Raw genomic sequence first — 24,660 nt, 5'->3', positions numbered from 1 at the left:
TCACGGGTCTGATCTCTCTTTTAGTGTTGAATCAATACATGCTGGATTCTTTCACATGTCAGTGAGGCGTTAAACACATGCTGAAATGTTAAAATGCCAGTTTACTTAGAAATTGTGTTACTAACGTCATATTTGTGTATGAATGCACTGAAAGATTGAATATTTTTCACATGCATGGATTATATAGAGTAATGCATGAATTAGTCCAAGGTCAAGCAAAGATTCAGAGAGAGCAAAACGATTACTGCAATAGGAAACAGGATGGCTCCTTCTCAAAAAAGCGTCTCACAACACTGCTACCGAGTCTGTTGCTTCTCCTTCTTTCTCTTTCCCCCCTCAGCTCTTTCACACACTATCAATTTTACTTCACTCTCAATCCCCAAATCCTCCAGTTTTCATGCAAAGGCTCGGTTAGTTACGAGCATTTTTGCATGCTGAGTTTCCTCCCTATTGAAGAGAGGTTCATCTTTCGACACTGAATGCAGGGTACGGTTTCAATAATACTACTCAAGGATTTTAGGAAGATTTAGCATTTCTCCTTCATAGAGAGTAAAAAGTGAATTATTGTAATTCGAAACAGACAAGCTGAAACCAGTAGAAAAGAAAAGTGTGACTATTTCTTGAAGTTCTTCATCAAATTGTTAATCAGAACAACCCGACAAGCTGTCACTGTTGAACTGCTTATATGACGTTATGAGTTTTACTTCAATAAAATGTGTCTGCACATACTTTATAGTAAATATAAACCTCCTTTTTCCTCTTCAATGAACTCCTAACTGCTCCAACAGCAGGGCTGTCAGAGCACCTAAAGTTACTTCCAAAGAAGAAAAATCATTTAAGGCACTTTTATCAGGCAGTTGTGGCTGCCCAGATTAAAAGCTAATTCAAAAATCTATACATGTTTCTCCTTCAATCATTGTAGAAAAAGGTCCAGAGACCTAAACCTTGAACTAGTTTCACCCTAAAAAGTGAAAGTTATATGCTGAAGTATGATATGCTAGTTGACAGTAGTGCTAGGTTTAGATCTTAGGTATAACAAGGCATGTCTACTGTGGCATCAGCTTGTTTTGTGTTCAAATCTTGTTCACAACCCTTGACAAGATATAGTAAAACGTCACACATCATGCTCCGTCTCTGTCACATTTGACTTTGCTCTCTCCATGGTATCACTGCGAATAGAAAGGCAATGATAACTATGTTTAAAACACAGAATAATTCACAAGCACACTGTGAAAACCTGGGATCCCAGAGATTTTATTTGAGCATAAAACAGAGGCTGCTCTTCATGTGTTAAATCCACTGTGATTTTTGCACACCTTGTGATGGGCTTTAAAGCCTGTTGTTCCTCCGAGCTTGGATTCAGCATCAATTTATATCCTCCCTATCTCTTCTTTCTCTGTTTCTCTGCAGCTACATGAGTGGATGTAATTTTCTTACATTCACATTTAAGGCAGAAAGCTGCAGGACAATTCCAAACATTACAGAAAATGTGAAATAGATCTTTGATGTCTTGGCAAATTGCATAAAACAGAGGACGCACTAAGTAATAGTTTCGCACAAGGTGTCATATTTCAATCTTCTCTGACACTCCTGTGCTACATAGAATTGCATCCAAATGTTCCTTTACCTCTGTTTAGAGCTACAGACAGCTGCACAGTGTAGTTTCCCCTCACTAATGAAAGAGTTGTAGCTGTTAAACTGCCAAAAGTGTTGTTATTTGGGTTTTATCTAAGTCATTGTTTCAAAAACATGCTGCCTGGCCAGATAAGACGTTCCCTCTGGTACTAGCCTGAACAGTGAGCACACACGGGCCTATTCAAAAAAAACTCCACTGAATGCGGATAATGAAATAAGATCACTAGTCACGTTTCCTGCAGAGTATTTTCAGCAAGTATTCTCATGCTTAGCTGAAAGGAAACTTCATTTATAAACAACTGAATATCTGTATACAAACATATGTATAATGTATCATTAAAGCCTAATTTGTACAGGAGACCCTCCCTCATGTTCTATCAAGAGCATGCTGTGCAGATAATGTACATCAGAAGCATCTTTCCCACGGCATATGTCATGCATGTTCTTTTATTCATTCATTCATTATCCTGCGTCTTCCTCTTCTCCTGTGGGGTCACGAGGGGGCAGAGGCAGCTTATCTTCTCACACAGTGTGCAGAGGGCAGAGCTGGAAGCTCATTACAGGTCATCTACATGAAAAGATCTATAATTACTCCTCCGTATGTATGCATACTATACTTTATTGATCCCCACAGGAAAACTCTTTGTTGGCTTTCATAATGAATATCTCAGTCAAAGGTCAGACATCGGGGTCAGCGACAGAGATTCAGCATGTTGCTCAGGGATCTTTCTCTGCAGGATTTGAACCAGCTTGAACACAGATTTTATGGCTCTGGAGAGTTTCACTAATAATCAGCCCATCTTACTGAGTGGAAAAGTGCTGTTTTTATATTTAATAAACCTATATTCTCTGCACGCTGAGCTGTGTTTGAAGTTTTCATATTTACTCTATTATACACTGTTGACAAATGCAGTCCTACATTGCTGGATCAGTTGCGTGGTTGCAATGTTGATCTCTCTCTCAAATGGCCATTAAATGTGCACCTAGAAGAAATGCACTAATCACGAGTCACCTCTCAGACGTATACACTACTAATACCATGGCAACTATGTAATTACCTTCTTTTAAAACCTCAAATGATGTTTACATTTCTAAGACAATCTCTGCAATTGTTTGTAAGTGTTTACAAGACAATCATAAAGAAAGGACTGCACCTGTTTCACATTATAACTTTTGAATAAATGTATGCACCAGTTTACATTTTATGCAGCTTTAAGCTGAATGTGTACATGAAACACATCTGTACAATAACAAGACGGATAGTTTTAATAACACCAGACAAATAAGAGTTGTCCTACTTCTTGCTATTAAGTGTGGGACTATATTGCAGGGTGGAAGAATAAGTGATTGTTATTAGTAAAGACTGATGCATTGCTGCTTTGTTAATATTTACTTTCCATTTGGACAGTTATATGAACACATTGCTTGTGAAGAGCAACACTTAGAAGACAAAGTATTCTTTTTTTTATTTGTGTGTGTCCACTGACTTAGATGAGCAATAACCCACTTTCACCTCTAGTGGCTTATTGCTTAATTAAATGACAAATCGGAGGATTGGTTTGCAGATTGCCTGAATTGACGTCAATTGGATTGGTTAGGTGACAGAGGCAGGCTCCGCCCCCTGTGGGCCAAGGTAGAGCATGCCGAGAGAGGGAGGAGGGAGCAGGGGGCTGAGCTGATCCCACGTGTGACGCTTTCATTCCCGGCTCAGTAATATTCTCATAGCGGGGCTTTGCATATCTCCTGCCGTATCTGTGTGTGTCTGTCACTGTGACTGTAGTCCCAGCCTATAGTTTGAAATAGATATGGAAGGAGACGGGAGTCAAGCCACATCCGGAAGCCTAAATGATTCACAACATGACCCGGGGTAAGAATCTTTCAGAATTTAATCCTTAGGTACGATTTTTTTTTCATGTTACAACATCTTGGAGAGGACTTCGACTGCCGTGCTGGATTCGTCCCCACAGTACGCACTTAAACGCTGCACGGGTCGCTTTCCAGATGCAGTTTTAAAGACCTGAGCTTTGTAGCGAGAGTGGCCTCCCCCTTTCATGTCAGATACACTGTAATTACCAAGCGCGAATGTGTTTTCATAGTCTTCCTTTATCCTTTAAGGTCGCTTTTAGAAGTAGTTAGTCGTCAAAATGGCCGAACTGACATCTGGACTCACTTCTGTTGTGTTTTCCCCTTACAGTAAAATGTTTATCGGTGGCCTCAGCTGGCAAACCTCACCAGGTGAGACTGTTATTCTCTTTTACAGCGTATCCAGTATTTCTTGTTGTTTTGTCGCTGTGACTGAGTGCTCGGTGGAGCTGCTGACGGTGTATGTGCGAATGTGCACCGTGCAGTAGTGTACTGTATGGGATATCTCACTAGTGTGTGCGCACGATGTTATTTTTGATCTCCGTCCATCTGAAGTCCTCTATTCGACCCCTATGCGCATCGCGGGGTGTTTTTTGAAATACAGTGACAACAGCATGTGCCCATATGTTTCTGTCAAATGACCCGACATATTTTCTCTATCCACAGACAGCCTTAGAGACTATTTTAGTAAATTCGGAGAAATAAGAGAATGTATGGTGATGAGAGACCCCACGACAAAACGCTCAAGGTAAATACACGGCTTTCCTACTTTTCCTTCCCACTTGCATGCAGCGATGTCGCTTTACTTTGTCCGTGTTTAGTGTTAATCCAGCGTGTATGTGTGTTTCTGTGTCCGCGCGCGCATGTGTTCGTGTGTGTCCCTCTGTGTGCGCGCGCCTGCGTGTGGTTTCACAGCAAGCCAGATAAGCTTAAATGCTCACTGCTGTAAAGCTGCAGCCGAATGCAATTTGACATTGACTTTGTGACTGCACCACAATGTTGGTGTAGTGTCGTCTCCACATTGTAACATAGCAAATAATGAGCAGCGGTGTCCTCAGTGACTGTTTCAAATGTGCCATCAATGTGGATTATAAATACATTGAAAGAGAAATATTGTAATGATATTAAGGTCATATGAATACTAGGTCAATGTAAACCAGTTTATTGCAGCAAGTAACAATATTTATTTTTTTACATTTACACTGCAAGAAGTATTATTGTAATGTTTTTTCATATGGATTTAAACATTGTTGGTAAATAATCGTTGCTTTTGTCTTTGTCTTTTCTTTGCAGAGGATTTGGGTTTGTTACGTTTACAGATGCTGCCAGTGTAGATAAAGTCTTAGCTCAACAACACCACGAATTAGACTCAAAGACGGTGAGTTAATTTCATTTACACTTTAAGTATGTATTCCTTGTTTTTGTGTTTGCATTCTTCTGCATGCTGTCATAAGTGTGTGACTTTTTAACTGCCTGAGGCCTGTGTGTGTGTGTGTGTGCGCGTGTGTGTGGGGAACACCTCCTAAAGTTAACAGGCGGTGTAGATCAAGGTCATGCATAAAGGCTAAATGCACGATGGTGCCTTCAATGCCAAGCTTGGCAATAAAACACAACTCCAGGCTGAATATTATGTGTTCACTTTCACTTCTCTGGATGAATGGGGCTGACACGCCCCCCTTCTTCTTCTTCTTCGCTGTGGCCACATGTGCACTGTACACATATCTCATGTTCCACTGAAGGGCGTGCTGTCTCAGGCCCGCTGCCTCGTTGTTGTTTGACCCAGCAGACAATGCATTGTTTCACGCCTGATACACTGCTGCTGTTATGTGACAGAAAAACACTTTCTCCAAAAATATTTCCCTGTTGTCAAAAATCAGAGTTCTGTTTTTGTCAGTAGAATTTAAGCAGAAATAAGCAACTAAAAAAAAAAAACCCACACAGACGCTATTGAAACTAATTGTAGACTGTAATCTAAAATAACTTTATAGTCAAATTATATCAACACAGCATTAGTCCATGACCATTACAAATGCATGTTGTGCTCAAAGGAACTGTCTGGATTTACTTCCACAAATACTACAATTGATAACACAAACACACATGCATGTATTTTGGAAAAACTTTAAACTATTGTGGATTTGACTTGCCTTCTTGAAAAATGTCAGTAGATAATTAATTGCATCTGACAGTCATTTTTGAGAGATGACTGTAAAGGATGGATTAGAAAGCTGAAATTATATTTGTCAGGGATTTCACATCAGAAAGGGTCGCTATCCAGAAATGCAAATATAGTTAGAAATGGAGTAGCAAAAGTCCATAGATGGAGAAATAGTTAAGATTTCTGAAAGACAAATTGATTTTACCTCAGGCAGGACTGTGTGAGAAGGATATTCACTGACATCATTAGATCTGTATATGATATGGAAGGTAATGCAAATGTAAGATTTACTGCTGATGTAAACCGTATTCTTAAGCTCTTAAGTGTGATTGGCATAAGTGTGAGAAAATGTGCTTTTTGTTGGGGAGTGGACCTTACTTCTTATTCCTCCCTGTACTTTCAACTACAAAGTTTGCAGTAATGTGGCTACTCAGTTTTTATTAGGGCACTCAGAGCTTTCTGGACAGTTTCAGAACAGCTCCAAGATTTACTTCTCCAAATAGGCTTATGAGTTTAGTATTTCTCCTGGTCTAAATATGAGTTTGTTACCTTTACAAAAACACACCCATACCTTCCTTTGGAAAGTTATTGATAATAGCATGGCATATTTTCACTTTGTGGGTTTAAATAAGCCCACCATATTTTTTTACCCTTTTGCTGCTCTTTTCAGTTTTATTACTGTGTTATGGGGCATAATGGTGATAAGAACATAAGGCAGTCCTTCTGGTGTGACTCATTAAAAATAGAAAGGAGACACGGGTCTTGATGGTAAAGTGACCACTGAGTATGACCAACGGTATCACATCACTTGCAAACATCTGTCGAGGAGAGTTGGTAGAAGCAAGCGACAGGGCTCCTCTAAGGGGTAATGATACAGAAATACTTTGATGCAGAATCTGGAGTAGTTTGAAAACTTCAAGCTTGACATTTTGAATGAGTGACTGTGTGACAGCTTGACAGCATATAGCGTTTGAAGGATGGTTGCAAATAGAAATGTACTTGCACATAAATGGAGCAGTTGTTGGATCAATGCTTCGAGCATATAGAGTAGTGGAGGTAGGAAAGGGTTAAACTCCTAATGCATTTTTAATTACTCTTGTAAGGATCTTTTTTGGATTCAACTTTGTGGTCTCCTGCTGAAACCTCTGGCATTTAAAATTAAAGCTGATTTCATATCGATTGCTAAGTAGTTTATTCACCTCAAAGAAAAAAAGGGTCTTCTGTTTCAAAAAATCAAGTTACCTAACATTCAGCAGCAGCATTCTCTAAATAGCATCTTTTGCACATGCCCTCCTGAAAATTTCAGGAGCTCTGCCCCTTAAACTTTCCAGAGATGCTAGGTGGAGATAAGTGTCATGTTTAGAACATAGTGGCAGACAATGCAACAGAGACCTACGCTTTCACGACAGGTTTTGCTTTTACATCAATGCTATGTGTAAACAGACTGATGTACTGACACAGTTACTGTTATTGTATTGAAAACAATTCTCCCTCTTCAATCTCAGATGTTTTTATACATCCTGTTATGTGTAGCTCTTCGTGGTTTCTAGGTCACATGATATAAACGTCATCACCCCTGCCTAATGACTAGTGTTGAATTTTCCCAAATATTCCCCTGCTGAAATCTCACATTGGCTCGCCCCCCCAAAACTTTTTTTTTTGCTCCTCTAAAGCCTGTTAATTAGTTCACAAAAATCAAATTACCTCCGTCTTCAATTGTAGGATAGTTCTGGATTGCATCCATATGTAAAGGACACAAAGATTTGCAGCTACACACACTTTATACTCACAATTGTAAAACATCAGCCTTATTTCAGGCTATAGGTCATGTTTGTCAGACTAGTGTCGTACTCTTCAGATTTAACAGCACCTCACCCAGAGAACTGAACAGTGACATTTTGAGCTCTGACATCCAATCATCATTTTCTCTGAGTTGTGGCCGCGTGCACGGACACTGCAAAGTTCTCTAAACTTGTTCCACGTCTGTCCTCAGTTACCTAACTGGCAAATCACACCAGGATTGTTGTAAAAAACCTTTCTTTATGTGTTATATTTATCATTACCTGTGTCAGGTATTATCTCCACAGGATTGGTGGTGGATTGTTGAAACTTTTTGCAAAAGTATTTTGATCTTTATTAGACACCGTAGAGTAGAGAGCTGGCAGGAAATGAGGGGGGGAGAGTGGCTTGGCTGGACTTGACAGGGGGATGTTGTGATTACATGGTCAGTGTCTGAAACCCTTAGGGCCACAAGGCTGACCTTAATAAATTATTTCTTAATGAAAATGCACAAAATCTGATGGTGACTTTTTGAGCTCTAAACTCAAGGAGCCCAATTTAATTTGCATTCCTGTCTGATATAAAACAAATATTTTGGGAGTGTATAATTTATATTTCCATTGCTTTGTATTTTGGATCCATACCCCCAAATATTAATTCTATATATGTTATTGATAGACACGTGTTGAAGCCACGTGATAATTTCGGTTGCGAGATTAGTGATTGGCGATGTCATTGACCAAAAGACCCTGTTGATTTAAATATAGACAAGATAGAGATATTTGCAATACAGAGCATGACAAGTATGTCATCCAATGATATCACCAGCTGATATTACCATTCACAATATGTTGTTATTGGTGTATCTTTTTCCAATATGTTTAAAATACATAATATTGCAGTGCCTACAAATCAGAGCTTGGATTGATTAAGAAATGATATCTGTCATGCCAAGTTCTGACATTAGCATAAGCAAAATTGTTGCACGATACACGTAGCAAAATAATTTGAATATAGTAATGAGTATATTCTGTTTCTACCAGGGCTGTTCTGATAGATGCTAAATACTACACACTGCACCTTTAAGTTACTCACATTCTGTATTGTTCTTCCCCTGCATGGCTTTTCTTAGTTTTAAACATACTGATTAGGGATGCATGATTTTATCGGCACATTATCGGCATCGGCCGATATTGGCTTTAAAATGAACGATCGGATATCGGCCAACACGCCAATTTCCACCGATATAATTAACCGATAAAATAATGGGCTGCTGCACACATGTTGGGCTCATGTTTTAAGTTAAATTTGAATTTAAGCAGCAGTCTGTAAGGTACATGTAGCTGACTAATTTAGGCACATTTACTGTCAAAGAGTAAACCATTTTATTTAATTTGGGTTTAATTGCTGTACAGTTGCACTTTTCACATGTTCCCTGTGAACAGAGGTTAGGTTTACTTACTATGTCAAATGTGAAATTGGCCAAATTTGCCCTGGTTGTGGGTTTTGTTATGATTGTCTCAGGGAGAGCATCATCCAAGTTTTAAGTAGGATGTATCTTTCTGTATTAATTTTGTTTGAAAGCAATTGTCATAAATAAATATGCAGTTTTAAGAATTACGTATTTTTCTTATTTTGCACAAGAAATGAATATTACAGAACAAATGTGATAAGAGTATCACCATAATACTGTACACTAATTCCAATACAGAAGAGAATTGATGATCCCTGCAATATCGGTATTAGTAATCGGCTAAATGAGTTGTAAAATATCGGCATATTGGATATCGTCAAAAATTCCAATATCGTGCATCCCTAAAAAGAACTATTTCAGTTCCATTGTAAAAATTCCCATCATCAGCAGTAATATCAGTGATAAATGAATCTTTCTTATTTGCCTCATATTGGTATTGTTATCGGTCCTCTCAGCCCTGTACTGACTCCAGTATCCCAGCTGCTAATGCACTGCTCTTTTATCTGTCTGTGATTTTTTCCTGGATTATTTGTCACTGGACTGTACTTGCTGTGCAGATACATATCTTAACCTTTACAACATCAACATCGCATTGCATTATGATCTATCTTATCGTTTTAAAAGTTGCTCAGCTGTAATTGGAAGAAAGAAGCGGTCCAGTCGAAATGGACGTTTCTTGTTATGCTTGCAGATATTTGTTGGATACAAGCTGCCTAGTTTTGCAGTGCTTGAATGAATCCTTACCAGTGTTTTTGTCCCTTGTAACCTTGAGAGGACTGAGTGGCTGGAGGTGCTGTGACTGCGAACAAGTTGAGTCATAGGGTTTCGTACAGGGAGAGTGGAAATCATACCTAATTTAAATTTTTCCCCTTGTTTATCTCATTAATTTTGCAGATAGAGTTGGATGTGTTAATTAAATCAGTTTGGCTTTGGTATTCAGAGAAAGGCGCACACACGTAGTAAAGTAACTAATAATATCAGTTAAAAAGCAAACACAAAAGAGGCATTTCTTACTTTGATAGCTTTAATAGCTCACAGAGGATTTCACATTTGATCATTATTTCATAATAGAGTTATATCTCCCTGTGGTTGAAGTTTAAAAAAAACCTATAAAATCAATCTGACTTCATCAAAACTGCCAGGATGGGACCAGATAGATATATCTTTTTTTTCTTTTTTTTTTAACTGTGTGCTCTGCTTTTGTCCGGTTATGAAAACACTCAGACTAGGATGAACGAGAATGAGACATATGGGAAAGCGCAGCCTGAGGCTACAAAACACACATGCTGGTAATTCAGAACATATTTACCATTTTTCATGATGCTTTATTCAGTTTAGAAATATGCAACTCATAGCATCTGTTCCTGAAGATGTTTCAAAGCAGAAGAGAAAATTATAGGATGTGATTTTGAATTTGTGAAGTAACAGTTTAAAACTTGACAAGGCTGCTGATCCCTTCCATGTTAGCTTTTTGTTATCATTTTATTTTGAGCAGAATGAAAGAAACATGACTTCAGTCTTTATAAAAAGAACCTGTAAAACCTACAAACATCTGTGCTCTATGCTGTCTTCTAAGATAAACATATTCTATGCAGTCTGGGGTAATCCCAGCCTTTATTGAATGACCCCAGGTCAACCCATACTCGCAGGTTTGATGTTTGAGGTGAGGCCGGAAACAACCCAGGAGAAAAGGAGGAGAAAGGCTCAGAGGGGGAGCAGCTGCTCTTGGCTGATCTAAATCGTATTCATCACATAGGATTTGGAAGTGAAGTCAAATGAGTGAGCTAAACTCTGACTTGCTCTTGCTCAAGTATAGCAGGTGCTCTGTCTTCTGCAGTTAATTATGGCTGAAGGCGTTATTAGTTCATGCTGCATCCGTGTCTTGTCGGTACATACAGAACATCAGATGTTGGTGGAGGCAGGAATGTAATATCGTGTTTAGAACCGGAGAATCTGGATTATTATCATAATGTTATTGCATATTTTTTGGGGAAAAGAGATTTGCCTGTTGAGCGTGACTTTGGTGAAATTCTTATAATTGATTTGAGGAGCACAACAAACTGCCTTTTCAAGATGTTATTCCGCTGCGAAAAAACCCCAGTGAAGATTGACAGCCCAGATATGAAACATTTATGTTTTAATTTCAGGTCTATTCCATCGGTATCGCACACGCACACCTGTGGACCTGCTCACACTCTGAAGTTGGGAGAAGCTGCAGGCTTTGATAAGCCTTTTTCCTCCCTTTTAGCTTAAACACCACATCATCATGCTAGTGTAGATATGTCTTTAGAGAGAGGAAGAGAGTTTACCCAGGAGCCGCATTAATATATGAAATCCTTTTGTAAGATGTGAACTTAAGATATATGCTGTTTCTTTTGCCCTGATCTCCCACAGTCGCATGCAGAAGCGGCCCTCAGAGACCCCGTAGTAAAAGGCAGTGGAAGATAAAAGATGGTATGGGTGGGGGTTGTGAGGGGGGTTCCTCCTTTTACTGTTCTCATTTGTTGCGTTGACATATCAGGTTGTATGATGTCTTGAGGAAATCCACTCTTTGCTCTGTGTGAGATCATGTTTCATCATGTAACAAAAGTGTAGCACAAGTATTAATTTGAAAAAGTCTTGTTAGGGTCATGTAAAAAGGTGAGCACATACCTTACAGCTCTCCACTGGAGATAGCTCTTAACACAGAGTACAATTGTGTGAGATACTTAAGCCAAAGTGCATCTTTAGCAAGTTCCTCGCCCTGCCCTTGTGCTCCTTGTGAACTGAACTGTGTCAAACAGGTTGGATACTTGAGATTTCTCTGAGATACCCACATTAAAAGTGGCACACATTACATCACATTACTGGCTGTCTGTGAGTTATGCAGAAAAGACACGGCTACTATTAGTACGTTTCAGTTACTTTATCAATGGAAGAAAAAATTGCCATACAACATCTAAGCGAAAGATATTAAATTGTGACAACTTCTCTTTTCCTCACACAGCACAGTATGAAAGGGTAGGGCCCATATGAGTTCTGTCTAGCACCAGTTAAATAGATTTTTTGTTGTTCAAACATTAAAGAAAGGTTATATAATACAAAATATAATACTGCTACTGGGCTACTATTGAGAATTATTTTCATAATACCATAATCTGCTTATTAGTATATTAATTTACCAATCAGTTGTTATCCCATAAAAACATATCATGGCCCTGAAGTGATACCAATAAATGTCTTGTATCTGGGTAAACAGTCCAAAATCATACGTTTTAATTAGGGATGACCACAATTAATCGATTATCGATTAATTGATTGTTAAGAAATTACTCGAAACACACATTTTTGTTATCAATTTTCCGTCAAGTGGAACAAACATCATGTGGTCTCATATTACACTCATCTATCAGGGAGGTGTTTAAGTTTAAAGCATGTTTCGATCAGCTGTTAAAGGTGTTGCGCACAGCGGAGACGCTCAGCTGGCGGCTGCGGCTGTGCGTCAGGTCTCCACGTGCGCTTTTTAAAAGAGGATCAATACAAAACTGCTGCCAACAACAACATGGACACAAAGGTTGACAGCTTTAAACAGGATATTTCCCACCTTTTGATACGAAGGCAACAGACAGGTGGGAAATTCTGGTACGCTACGTTTACAGACCAGCAACATCAGAGCCGTCTGGGCTTTTCTCCAGCGGGACTGATTATGACCCGGTTGCGCTCCCGGCTGACACCTGAGCGAATACACGTTTATTTTTCTCAATAAGAACGAGCAGACAGAAAACTGGACGCTGTGAGTCTGAAGTACTTTTCTGTTAGTATTATGAGCCTTCACTTTATAAGATTATGTCCGCGGAGAATATTTTAATGAGCCTGATCGTTGATATTCTGCGTGTCAAACGTGTGCCCGTATTAAATCCCGTCAGTTATATGCATTTTGTTGCTGTAGTAAATACAATTTAGGGGGAAAACAACGTATTTGGCATTGTTTTTGACGTAAGAATAATAATGTTTTTTTTAATCAATTAATCGATAATTGATCGTTAACATTTCTAAAAATCGATCACGGAAAATACTTAAAATGTACATCCCTAGTTTTAATAAAGTTACCAATATGGCTTGACGATAATTTGATAATGATAATTATCGTGATATAATGTGTCTCAATATAAAAAAACAAATGTTTGATAAAATGTGATATATTTAAACCTGTAATTACAGCCACCAACCACTGGAAAGAGAGGGGGCGCTAATGAGCCTTAAACGCTAGTTGCCATCGAACATTAAAGAAAAAATTTAATCTACAAACAAGAACTTCATTAAAATCTCATCTTACACTAAAGACCTCCTTTCTGTTATTACTGTCAAAAATGAGGGATTCAAGAAGCTTATCAGAAAACTAAATCCAGATACAAGCCAACAGACTGTCTGGTTTCTTTAACTTTCACTCAGGAGCAAAAATCTGCCTTTACATTGATATTAAATAATGGTTTCATATAATTATCGATATCAACTGATGGGAAATATTTTATCGTGATAACATCTTTTTTAAGGATGCACCGAAAATTTGGCCACCGGAAATTTTCAGCAGAAAATGGCCCAAAAGTTGATTTTCGGTTTTTGGCTGAAACACTTTTATCACTGGAACAACACGGCCGAATGTTGTATGTCTATGTGTGTCAATTTTGTAATTGATTTATTCTTTGAAGCATTAATATTAATTTATGCAATTGCAATGCCTTGATTTTAATGAGGTTAATACACAGTCATAGCCATAAATGCAATGGTACTAATAATTAGCATAATTATTTATTTTGGTGTTTCGATTTTCGGTTTCGGCCAAGAATTTTCATTTCAGTGCATCCCTAATCTTTTCAATATTGCCCAGCTCTAGTTACCAATATGGGAGCAGATTTGTGTATTAATGAGAAGGAACAGAAATTACCAGTCAATGTACATTTTCCACCAGTAAACCTCACAATGTACTCAAGGTGGTACATCCTTATACATATAACTTAAACAAAGAACATTTGACATTTTCATAAACTGTCAACCGATTCTAGTGTGCCCACTGTCTGCTACATTGTAAACAGCACCAAGAGTATTGTTAACTACAGACCACCATAATGCTCTGTAGGAAACCCTTCATGACATGTACCTGTCACAGTAATTTTCATTCACACATTTCCATAGAGTAGGCTTGTCCAGGATTTGTGTTGAAAATGTAAGCCGCAGCAGAAGAAGACTTAGTATCCAGTTTGTGGCAACTACTGCAGTGCAAATCATTTCAGAGGAGATGACACATGACAGGGCACCCCAATGAAGTTTCCCCACCACTTTGGGAGTTTTGGGATTTTGTAAAAAGACGGGGTGTTTAGGTCACAGCGCTGGTAATACGGTTAAAACATAAATTTAAACATAATTAAAAATGGATGATGACATGTAAGACAGAAAATGTTAGTCAAGTAGGTAGTAAAGTTTATGAAGTATTGTATGGAAATTTGATATTGTGACAGCCCTACTCTGTAAAAAAAGGTGTTGTAATGACAAGTATCAGGAAACATATGTTGATACAGATTTTTTTGGGGCCAATACCAAGCGGCAACCTCCGGTCTAAAAATATGAGTCGGAAGTGCTAAAAACTGCAGTTCATCGAGGATTCGCTTGAGGCTGGCTTCGGAAGTACCGGAAACCACATACACAAATTCAAAAAAGCAGATTTTTACAGCAGAAATAAACATGTTTACAGCCTGGTACAAAAGACAGGTGTAGTCTGGATAGCTCATTTCTCGATCGGCACACACTGTAGGGGGGTGAATTTTTTTCTAACGTGGCAATTTCGAAGATATTTAAATTAAAATTCTTCCAATGAGAGGCACAGCTGACTTGATTGACAGGCAGGTACACTGTAGCTGTTGGCTAGGAGACCCAAAGCCCGCCTCTATACGTCACAATCGCTGCCGATTGACCTCAAAACAGCGCTTCAGAAACAGATGGGTGACATCACGGATACTACGTCCATATATTATACAGTCTATGGCCAACACTCACTACAGATTACCAGCTACACTGTAGTTTTAGAGCCCTGCCCATCTTTAGACCATCCAGATATGTGTACGTCCCTGCAACATATTTAGCAAACAACCCAAGTAAAGTGTATTTCCTCAGCAATCACTGAATTTTAGTCTCGCAAAGACCTTCCATAGCAGGATGATAATAAACAAAAGGTTAATTCCAGGTGTTTGACTGCTTAATAGTGCTGGTTCCCCCTGTTTGTGCAGCTAATCTGGAAACCAATAAAAGTAATGCTCAGAGGTGGAGCACATTGATATTCAGAGGAGGCTGTTCATTCAGCTTCAAGTCAGGTTTCTTAATATTTATGTGCTGTTAAGTTTGTATGCACTGCTTGTGATGTTTAAATGATAAATATATTTCCTAGAGGGGGATTAATAGAGTGCTTTTACTGCTACTACATGATAACCATACAGCTATAGCAGGATAGGTCCAGCTCCCTCAACTATGTTTACGTGTCCTTTATTATTATTATGTTACGGTATTATTTTGTGCACTATTTTTTAATCAACCTTTTATTGACATGTCCCCTGCCCTTGAAGCTTTTGGGTGGGATTTTTTTTCCCATAATGCATTTCAACATCACAGAAAGTCTACGTATACTGGTGGCAGTCACATGATGTGAATAGTGAATTAAAAAATGCTTGAAGTGTTGTACCCACATGGCATTATGAAAACTACTTCTTCAAAAACAACGTAAAGAAAAATAAATAACATTAAAAAAAAAAAAAAAGTTTTAATATTGTTTTAGTCTAGTTGGATGAAAGCAGGCTTTAAGGGACACATCATTTATAAACTCTGCTTTTTGAATCATAGAAACAAGTGCTCTTCTGAGGTCTCCTTGAACTGATCCCAGACATGATGTTTAGTGTGTTGCATAACAAAAATGTTACAAGAAGGAAGTATCAGGTGAAATTGAGAAAACATAATCCCTGGTTCACTGCTATGCTTTTTTACAGTGCATAATTATAGCACATAATTTCGCTACTGGCTATAAGTCTGCAGGCACATGCACATAAATGTGTAAACCGAAGGGAAACAATTGCTACACCTCTCCTCCTCCATAATTTCAAATCTCTCAAAGGAGTCATTCATCATAAGTTGTGACCTAAAAAGGTGCTGCTACAGCATTTCTCAGAAGGATTGGTTTGTAAGTCCTCGTTGCCTAATTTGGTTGCTTTGCTCTGAGAACCTTTTAAACAGTTTGCAGTATCATAGCCTCGTTTTTAACACAGGTCTGCGCTTATAATTGTCTCCGTTTGATAATTGTGATATTTTAAACTGACAACTGAAAACTTAATGACCTGCACGGCTGCTGTATTAAAACGTTCTCTTATGCTTGTAAAAGTGGGAGCTTCTTAAAGAATAGAAATCCTCAGCAGGGAAGAAAAACAATTAGTTTATGCAGTTTGATGAAATGAGGTTTGATATGTGTTGTATAGGCTGAAAAAGTGCGATACATTACCAAGTGTAGGACTTTGGTATGCAAAGCATAATGTGTTGTCTTTGCTCAAATAGGACACACAAAATAATTGAGTTTGAATTGGTTATGCCTCGGGCTAAGTGCTAAAACAAATCTTTAAATGAAATTCATTACAAGCAGGGTTGCCATACGCAGGTGTTATTGAATTCATTTCTCATTTTGACCTGATTTAGAAAGATAACAGTAATAACTGAGAATGACAGAAGAGATGACAACGACATTGCGCATCATGGTTTCCCTTCAAACACATTAAAACGAAGTCAGTCTCATTGTCTTAATTGATCCGTGCAGATGGCGTGTTTCTCTTCTCGTGTTCCTTGATTCATTCTCTTTCCATTGTTTTTCACAGCAGGAACAGATATCTTGTTCTTAAATAAATCCATCTGTGCTGAAGGAGTTACTTTTAATGAATGCATAGATATGATACATCAATTGTAAACATATCAGTATGACACATGGCATGAAAATATGGCACAGCTTGAAAGGGATTTCCTGTAAAATAACAAAAAAATGAACATTATTCTAAAAAGCTTCTAAATGTTCACAGGCATAGTTTTTATCTGATTCACTTCTGCCCAAGCAAGGACAAACAAGGACAACACTCCTACTTGAAATATTCCCTTCTCATTTTAAGCACAAGGTTGATGTGACCCCCCCCCCACCACACACGCACACACACACACACACACACACTCACACCTTCATACCAGTGAAATTAACAAGGAAAATGAAGCTAATGAGATAACAAGCACAAGACGGAGAAACAGGCTGATCTGACGCATCCTCTCGGTTATTTGGCAATATCTGGAGGCGTCACCGTCCTCAGACTCTCATTTTCTCCCTGTCATATCTAATCAGTGATTCCCGCCTAAAATAAAAGCAAGTCTCTGCGGCGACCATGACCAGCAGAAAGATGGTGTGGCTGGCCTCCACACTGAATTTCTTCTCCGTCTTCTTTAAGCAGTTGGGTTACTTTCTTAAATCCAAATCAGTTGGCAGCACTAGTAGATAAATTGGAAGCTCCAATAGTTTTGGCCTAGAGACTAATTCACACACAGTAATAAGCAGTAATTAATATGTGCTTTCCTGAAGTGCATTGCCCATCACTATGAGTGTAGTGTTGTGCCTAGAATGTGTCATTGAACTTCATCAGTTGTAGAACAATTTCCACAGTAAGTAATGAGGTCTGAGATGTTGGCCAGCTGTCTTCAAATCCTCATAATGACACATTTTTTTCTGTCATTAGTTAGTGCTGAAGATTGAAATACTTATGTGCAGTGACAAAACTTACATCACTTGAAATTAAAAGCAGTTATTGGGCAAGACAACATCAGTATTTCTAAAAAAGGACCAATACATGGAAATGATTTGCTCTTAAAGGTCACATATTATGCAAAATCGACTTTTGATGGTTCTTTACCTGAAATATGTTTCCCTGGCATGTCTACAAACCCCCCCGAAAATGAAAAAAATCCATTCTGCCCCTGTTCTGATTTCTCCACCTTTCTGTAAATGTGTGCTGAAACGAGCCGTTTCAGTTTTCAGTGTTTTTTTTTACGTCACAACGTGTTCTGGTCTGTAACGGAAGTCAGAGCTCGAAGCTTGTCCAGCCCTCAACTCCTCCTCTGTTTTTCATTACCTGCACACGTGTGCTAACAAGGAGCTTAGGAGGAAGACATGCTAGTTGTAGGCTGTCTTAATAAACACAAAGGTAGTTTTTACTCCCCACGTCTGAAGATTTGAAGTACTAGTGGATGATTTTTAATTTTCATGGAAAAGTGCTAGCGCTAATTAGCATAGTCACATAGCTACATGTTCGTAGCTGTGTACCAAGACACACGTCGACATACTGACAAATAAAACGACAAGAAACACTAAATCTGTGACCAATCCTTCAGAAAGGTCCTGCTGCAGGCGCCTCTCCGTCAGGCTCAGATTCTGGATCAAATTCAGAGGGTTGAAGTAACGCAGGTCTGTGAGCAGCCGTGTATATTCAGCCAACATGTAAACATTAGATCAACGTGCTGGACAGCCGAGGGCACATCCACTTCCTGAGGGGGCGTGGTCAGAGAGCTCATTCTCATTTAAAGGCACAGACACAGAAAACAGCCTGTTCTGAGCAGGGCTGAAAAAGAGGGGTTTACAGGCATGCCAAAATCTGATTTCAAAGTGTTTTTTTGAGCAATACATTTTAAAGACATGTTTTGGGGACCTCTTAGACCAATATATTTTGATGAAAAAGAGCATAATATGTCACCTTTAAAGATTTGGAGCAAATGGATTCTGCTATCCAGCATTGAATGGTAGCTTAAGATTGCTTAAACTCATAACAACGACTTGGTCTTCTTAAGATGGGAATAACTTTACCTAACCCTACCTGGAGAAGGGAATAGAGGGGTAAAAAAAAAATCATCAGGTTTGTAGCAGACCTATTGTGTTGTCAAGAATCCCCCCTGTCTAGTTCTTATTGCCACTTTGTTGGGTCACTCATGTGCACTTAATTTGTAATTGCAATAATTTTGAACACTCTTGAACGCAGCTTTCACTTTCTGAAAATGCTTTTCAAATTCAAAAGCAGACTGTATCACTACAGGCTGATTAGGCCACTTTTGTAAATCTTAATGGCTCGGGTAAATTGTTATCATTGTCAGTTGGAAATATCACGTTTTTTTTGGAATACGTTTTGAATATGTCTTACTACAATTTATTCCTAGCCGCGAAGGACTTAAGATTTAACTGTGTGAATGGTTACACTCTGGCTCTTTTTTTCCAATGTTTTCCACCACCTGTGCATTCTTGTCCCCCTTAAACTACCGCAGCTTTTCTTTTAACAACAATTTTGCTATTCTTTTCTCGTTTCCAGATTGATCCTAAGGTTGCCTTTCCCCGTCGCGCCCAGCCTAAGGTAAGAATAAATTGGTCACTAACCCTGCTCAAAGAAAATGATTATGTCTCATGTCACCAGCTTACCTAATTTTGTTTGCTCACACAGCAGATACAAAGAGGCAGCGGTTGTCTGTTTGTTATTGTAGAGAAATACCAAGTCTAGCTCCATTGTTCTCACCTTGTCTGCATTGTTTCACCAAAGCAATTAAAGTTGGACACATTAGACTTTAAGGGAGTTTTCAGCATGATTGAGGTCATGGGTTTTTTTTACTGCCTCACTGTTTTATGTCTTTGACTCATATTTCTCGTGCTTATATGCTCATATTTGCATTACATTCTTCATTATGGCTTCCTTTATGTCATTTTTTTCAAAACAGCAATTTTAAAGACTTACTGATTTTAGACAGCAGTAGTTTAATGTCGAGCTTTATTGTGTGTTTAATGCAACTGAATGGAACCATCTTAGTTTTGGTGTCTGGTTTGTCAGCTGGACTGGAAGTGAGAAGGGTTTGATGGTATCTGCGTGAGATTTTGGAGCTCGACTGATATAGGAGTTGAGAATCGATACCAGTTTGAGTGTTCACTGATAACTGATTTGGTGGCTGACTTTTCTTTATGGATGCTGATTTTATCTCTAAATTATTATGTATTATTAACCAGTATGTTATGATTTGTGATATATATTACAGACAGTGCTGGTTGTATTGAGAATTATGGACTTGCAACATGCTCTGTCAAATACGCTATGCATTCACACCATTTTAAAATCACACAAGCAATGTTTTTTTCTGCATTTTATGCTGTGTACACTAACATTTTTTAAAAGCGTTACTGCATAACAAAAACATGTGTCAATGATTGGGCCATCTTGGCCTGATAATATCTGTCAAGCACAAGTGGCAACCTCTGGTCTCAAAGTATGAAGCGCATGTGGAAGTGCTATAAACTGCAGTTCATCGAGCATCCACTTGAGGCTGGCTGCAGAAACACCGGAAACCACATACACACCATTTCAAAAAAGATGATCTTTTCAGCATTAATAAACATGTTTACAGCCTGGTTCTAGAAACGACTTGGGTCTGAAGAGCTAATTTCTCTCTCTAAACCCCAAACCACTTTTTTTTTAGCTGAGAACATATTTATACAGGGATTTAGTAGTGCTGTTAATCAATGTGGGTCTTGATCCCAGTAGTTGAGCATAAAGTATTAAAATTCCTCAAATTGTGTTGAAAATGTGTGTAGAGACTGCCATCTACAGGTCAAAACCTGACAACTGCAATGGAGTTTTTCTAGTGGCTGGCTGAGTTCACAGTGACATCATTTCGTGCTTGCGTATGTCATCGTACCCTGTATAACCTACCTCACCACATTCCACAAACTCCAGCCCTGTCCAAATGTATACGTGGACGTTCCAATGGCATTTTTTGAAATTCCTGGGTAGATGCTCTTCAGCTGAAACTCAGTGGTTTAGTTACCCTTTAAGGATATGACTGATTTGACTGACAGGTGGAAAAGCTGTAGCTGTTGACTAGGAGGCTCAAACCCCACTTCTTTACATCACACTAGTTCGCTAGTTACGTTGTGTTCTGCATTTCCAATATGGTTGCCGCCACCGATTGGCTTCAAAACAGCGCTCAGGAACAGATGGGGGCCATCACGGATACTGCGTCCATTATTTATAGTCTATGATCAAGCCTTACATCTTTCTTTTCTTGTATTAGTACCCCATCAGCACATCATAATCATCAGCTATTCTTACAGCATAACAAAATAAACCAAAGTAAAACAAAAAAGCAAAAACAGCTCCTCTCAGTTAATTATAAAAATACAAACAGAAGAAAAACAAATATCAGTCGGCTCTCAAGCTTTAGGTTGAACGTTTTTCTCCTGCTGGGCAAGAAAAGTCCAATAACATTCTGACTGAATCAGTAAGAATTGATTGGTGACTTTTCATTGACAGAAATCGAATTACGTTTGGCTGGATAAGTCTGATAAGTTGTTCTGAAGTTGAATAGGGTTTAATGACATCTGCGATTTAGAGATATCTTTAATTGTGGTGCAGGCATGTGGAAATGTCACAATGAGCCTCAAAATAATGTGTGATTTAAAAGAGAAAGCCAAACTCCAATCATGCAGGAACTCTGGTATGAGCTCCTCATAATGTGTATTATCTTTTCCCTTTTCTTGATTACCGGTCTTGTGCAGTTCTATCGACAATTAAATATTCAGCGTGTGCAGATGGTACTCAAGGGCTTTGTTGACATGCCCTCTCACACCATCCCCCAGCTTCAGCGTGCAAGCTACAGCAAAGCACAGTACAGTGTAGAACCATTCAGCACCGCTATCAGGGCTTTTTCCACCTAAACCAGGTGGAGATCGATAATAGATTTTCTCCTTCCCACCGGATCAGAGAGAGGCATTGTTAAAGACTTGGTCAGGTTTCAAATGAAGAATTGGCAGTGCAGGCTTTCAAAGCCAGAGCACATGGTGACTTAAGGATATCGGCATATGGTTGAGAAACTAGCAGTGTTTCTCCACACTTTCTTCCATGGTGAATATATCACTTTAACTTCTTGTGTTCTGAGCTGGCCTCATAAAAGGTGCAATAAAACAGCTCTGATGCTTGATGATGCTTCCAATTTCCAAGCGAACAAGAAACTCCTCTTGCTGTCGTGCTTACTGTTAATCTTTTTTTAAACAGTGTTATATTTTTTTTAGGGATGACTCAGAGGGGGAAATATTTGTCGTTCTACCTCACGTGATTCATAACTCTGGGAAATAATAGCACTATAACCGAATTCTTGGCTCTGTGGAAGTCTTGTAGCAATGTTTTATAAAATGGCTATAGGGCAAGCTTGTTAGGGAAGAAAAATGGCTGTATTGAATGTGGATTATAAAGGATCTTAAAGCAATGGGATTAGGCCAGATAGATTAACATTGCATGGGTTTGTACTTTCTGTTCAATTGATTTAAGACCTCTAAAAGAAGTCCCATTCTGAGGTTCCCATTTAGAAAGTCCTCTCTGTTTTGCATTTGCTTTCTTTTGTCCCTCTTTTCCCCTCCACTGTCTGCTTGCCTGGCTGCTTATGCAGCTGTTGAATGGGCTCCGTTCTCGTTTAGAGAGGCTTCGCCTTGGCAGGTGCCTCGGTGGCACGGGCTTCGGAGAGCGAATCGTGACGAGACCAATCAGCGTTAATTTTCTCACGGCTAACAATGACCTCAGAGGTAACCCCTGCCAATGACCTCTCTCCGCCACTGAACGCTGCAGTATGGTTAAAAACTATACAGTATGTACAGCACGTAGAGTAATGCTGAAAACAGACAGGAAGTGAAGGTGAACACAGAGGACATTTCACTGTAAACAACTGAAGGTGTTTGCAGCGGGGATGACAGGATCACAGGGAAAACAACTTGTATCAGCAGGCATAACTGACACTGCCCCAAAACACGGACAGTTCCTGCAAAGAGACAGTCGGAAACACAGAGGAGTGAAGCAAGGAATAATAATTCATAATATATTGACCCAGACAGCTTAGCAGTCATTTAATCGAATCTGATTTGACTTTTGAGACAAAGTGGAATTGCTGTGAAGATTTGTATACAGTAGGTCATACAGTTTTGTAGGATTTAAAGTAAAGCAGTTGTGTTTCAAATGTTGGTATTAAACATGAATTATAGGTTTCCACTATAATACTGGTAATGGGGAACCAAGGGGAGATAACCACAGGCCCTGTCAATCTAAGAAAACGTGCTAAAGAAATACAGCCAATGTCACATAACTAAAGCTTATCTTAATACCTAAAAGTGAACATTTAGTATTAGAAACAGAGGCTGTGCTTACAAGTCATGTCAGAGGTATCAGTGCAGGCTGGAGCACAACTATTCAGGGATTAGGTTTCACCTGCAGATGATTGACAGGTGAGAATGAAAGGATTAAACAATGATGATGTGATGCAAAGTGCTTTGTGTGTATTCATTTATGCCTCCTTGCCTTTTATTCTGGCTAGGCTTGGGCTGTATTTATAAGATAGATAAAGGTAGCTTTAAATGGCAGGTTTTTAACATAAACATTTCTGCATCACAACGTTAAGTTTCACAACAGGCCATTCTTGATTTATTCTATCAGGGCTGAATATATTTGATTTAAGGCTACTCTTGAGTTCATATATTTTCATAAGTTTATTAAAGGTCATTTTGGAAAATATGAATTTGAGTGAAATTATGATTCACTGTTGTTTTTTCTTTAATTGCATGTCAGAAAATGGGTTAGCGTTTGCTATTAGTGCCTGTAGCATCAGAACTCTGATTACTAATGTAATATATGTAGCTCCCATTCATGTTGTTGGACATGAATGAGAGTTCACCCGCTCTCAGTCGAGTTTCAGCTACTCCCTTCTGGCCGGAGGTATAGATACTCAAAGATAATAAAAAATCATACAAAAACTCATTCATTCCCCTGGCTATAACTCAATTAAATAAGATGCACAAGTGATCTAATTAAGGTTGTCTACAAGTACACCAATGTTGTTTTATGTTTTTGTATTTAAACTGTGCTAGCCCAATGTGAACAACAATCACAGACTACTACTGTGAAACAGCTACTATGGGTTGTTTGGATCATTTCGTTGTGTGTGTCTGATGTACCTTTCATGTTGTTGTGTTTTTTAAAGCTGTGCTGTGCCAAAAATTGCCTCTTGAAGGACATTAAAGTTTTCCAAACTAAAGCTAGATAGATAAATAAAATGCTCTATTACCCAGATGTAAACAGGCACAGATGATACATGGCATCTCATAGCGTGGCAGAGTTGAGCAGTATTGTCACCTAGAAAATAGGTAGATAAAGTCGTATGTAGTCTCTGTCTGGTTAAACGGGAACCACCAAAATAATGTGTAACCATCATAGGCTTGTGGACGCTAACCTACAAGGAGGACCAAAGGCTGGTGGAGCTAGCTCTGCTAGTGTTAGCCACACTTGTCAACCAATTTAGGATTGTTTACTCTCAGATCCTCTCATCATGCATATAGATCTATTGATTTAATGATAATAATAATGATAATACATTTTATTTATAAAAGCGCTTTAAAAGTTTCTCCTACAAGAAAATAAATTAAGCAGCAAAACAAAAAAAACAAAACAAAACAAAACAAACAAAACAAACAAAAATCAATCAATTATAGGTTAAAAGCCTTTGTAAATAGGTGGGTTTTGAGTCTGGATTTGAATTTGGTGAGTGAGGGAGAGAATCTGAGGTGTTGGGGGAGAGAGTTCCAGAGGATGGGGGCAGGGATAGAGAAGTTCCTGTCCCCCCCAGGCTCGGTGCTTGGGTTTGG

At 38.7% G+C, this 24,660-nt stretch overlaps 1 protein-coding gene across 10 annotated transcripts in view; it reads left to right on the top strand.

Moving 5' to 3' along the window:
• msi2b (musashi RNA-binding protein 2b) overlaps positions 1-24,660 on the top strand; it is a 345,174-nt gene that overhangs the window by 1,607 nt on the left and 318,907 nt on the right. For 8 of the 10 annotated variants that reach the window (XM_034683451.1, XM_034683448.1, XM_034683449.1 and 5 more), the window contains exons 1-5: positions 3,302-3,502; positions 3,830-3,870; positions 4,165-4,246; positions 4,792-4,876; positions 19,307-19,348. In XM_034683451.1, coding sequence (XP_034539342.1) covers positions 3,441-3,502; positions 3,830-3,870; positions 4,165-4,246; positions 4,792-4,876; positions 19,307-19,348 — 312 coding nt within the window. In that variant the 5' untranslated portion in view covers positions 3,302-3,440. Of the gene's footprint in view, positions 1-3,301; positions 3,503-3,829; positions 3,871-4,164; positions 4,247-4,791; positions 4,877-19,306; positions 19,349-24,660 lie in introns of those variants that run through there. The other 2 variants (XM_034683452.1, XM_034683446.1) reach the window with 1 other exon arrangement.

The sequence above is a fragment of the Notolabrus celidotus genome, chromosome 5, assembly GCF_009762535.1.
Source record: "Notolabrus celidotus isolate fNotCel1 chromosome 5, fNotCel1.pri, whole genome shotgun sequence".
In the NCBI taxonomy this organism is placed as follows: Eukaryota; Metazoa; Chordata; class Actinopteri; order Labriformes; family Labridae; genus Notolabrus; species Notolabrus celidotus.
This window is presented reverse-complemented; position numbering and strand designations above follow the sequence as displayed.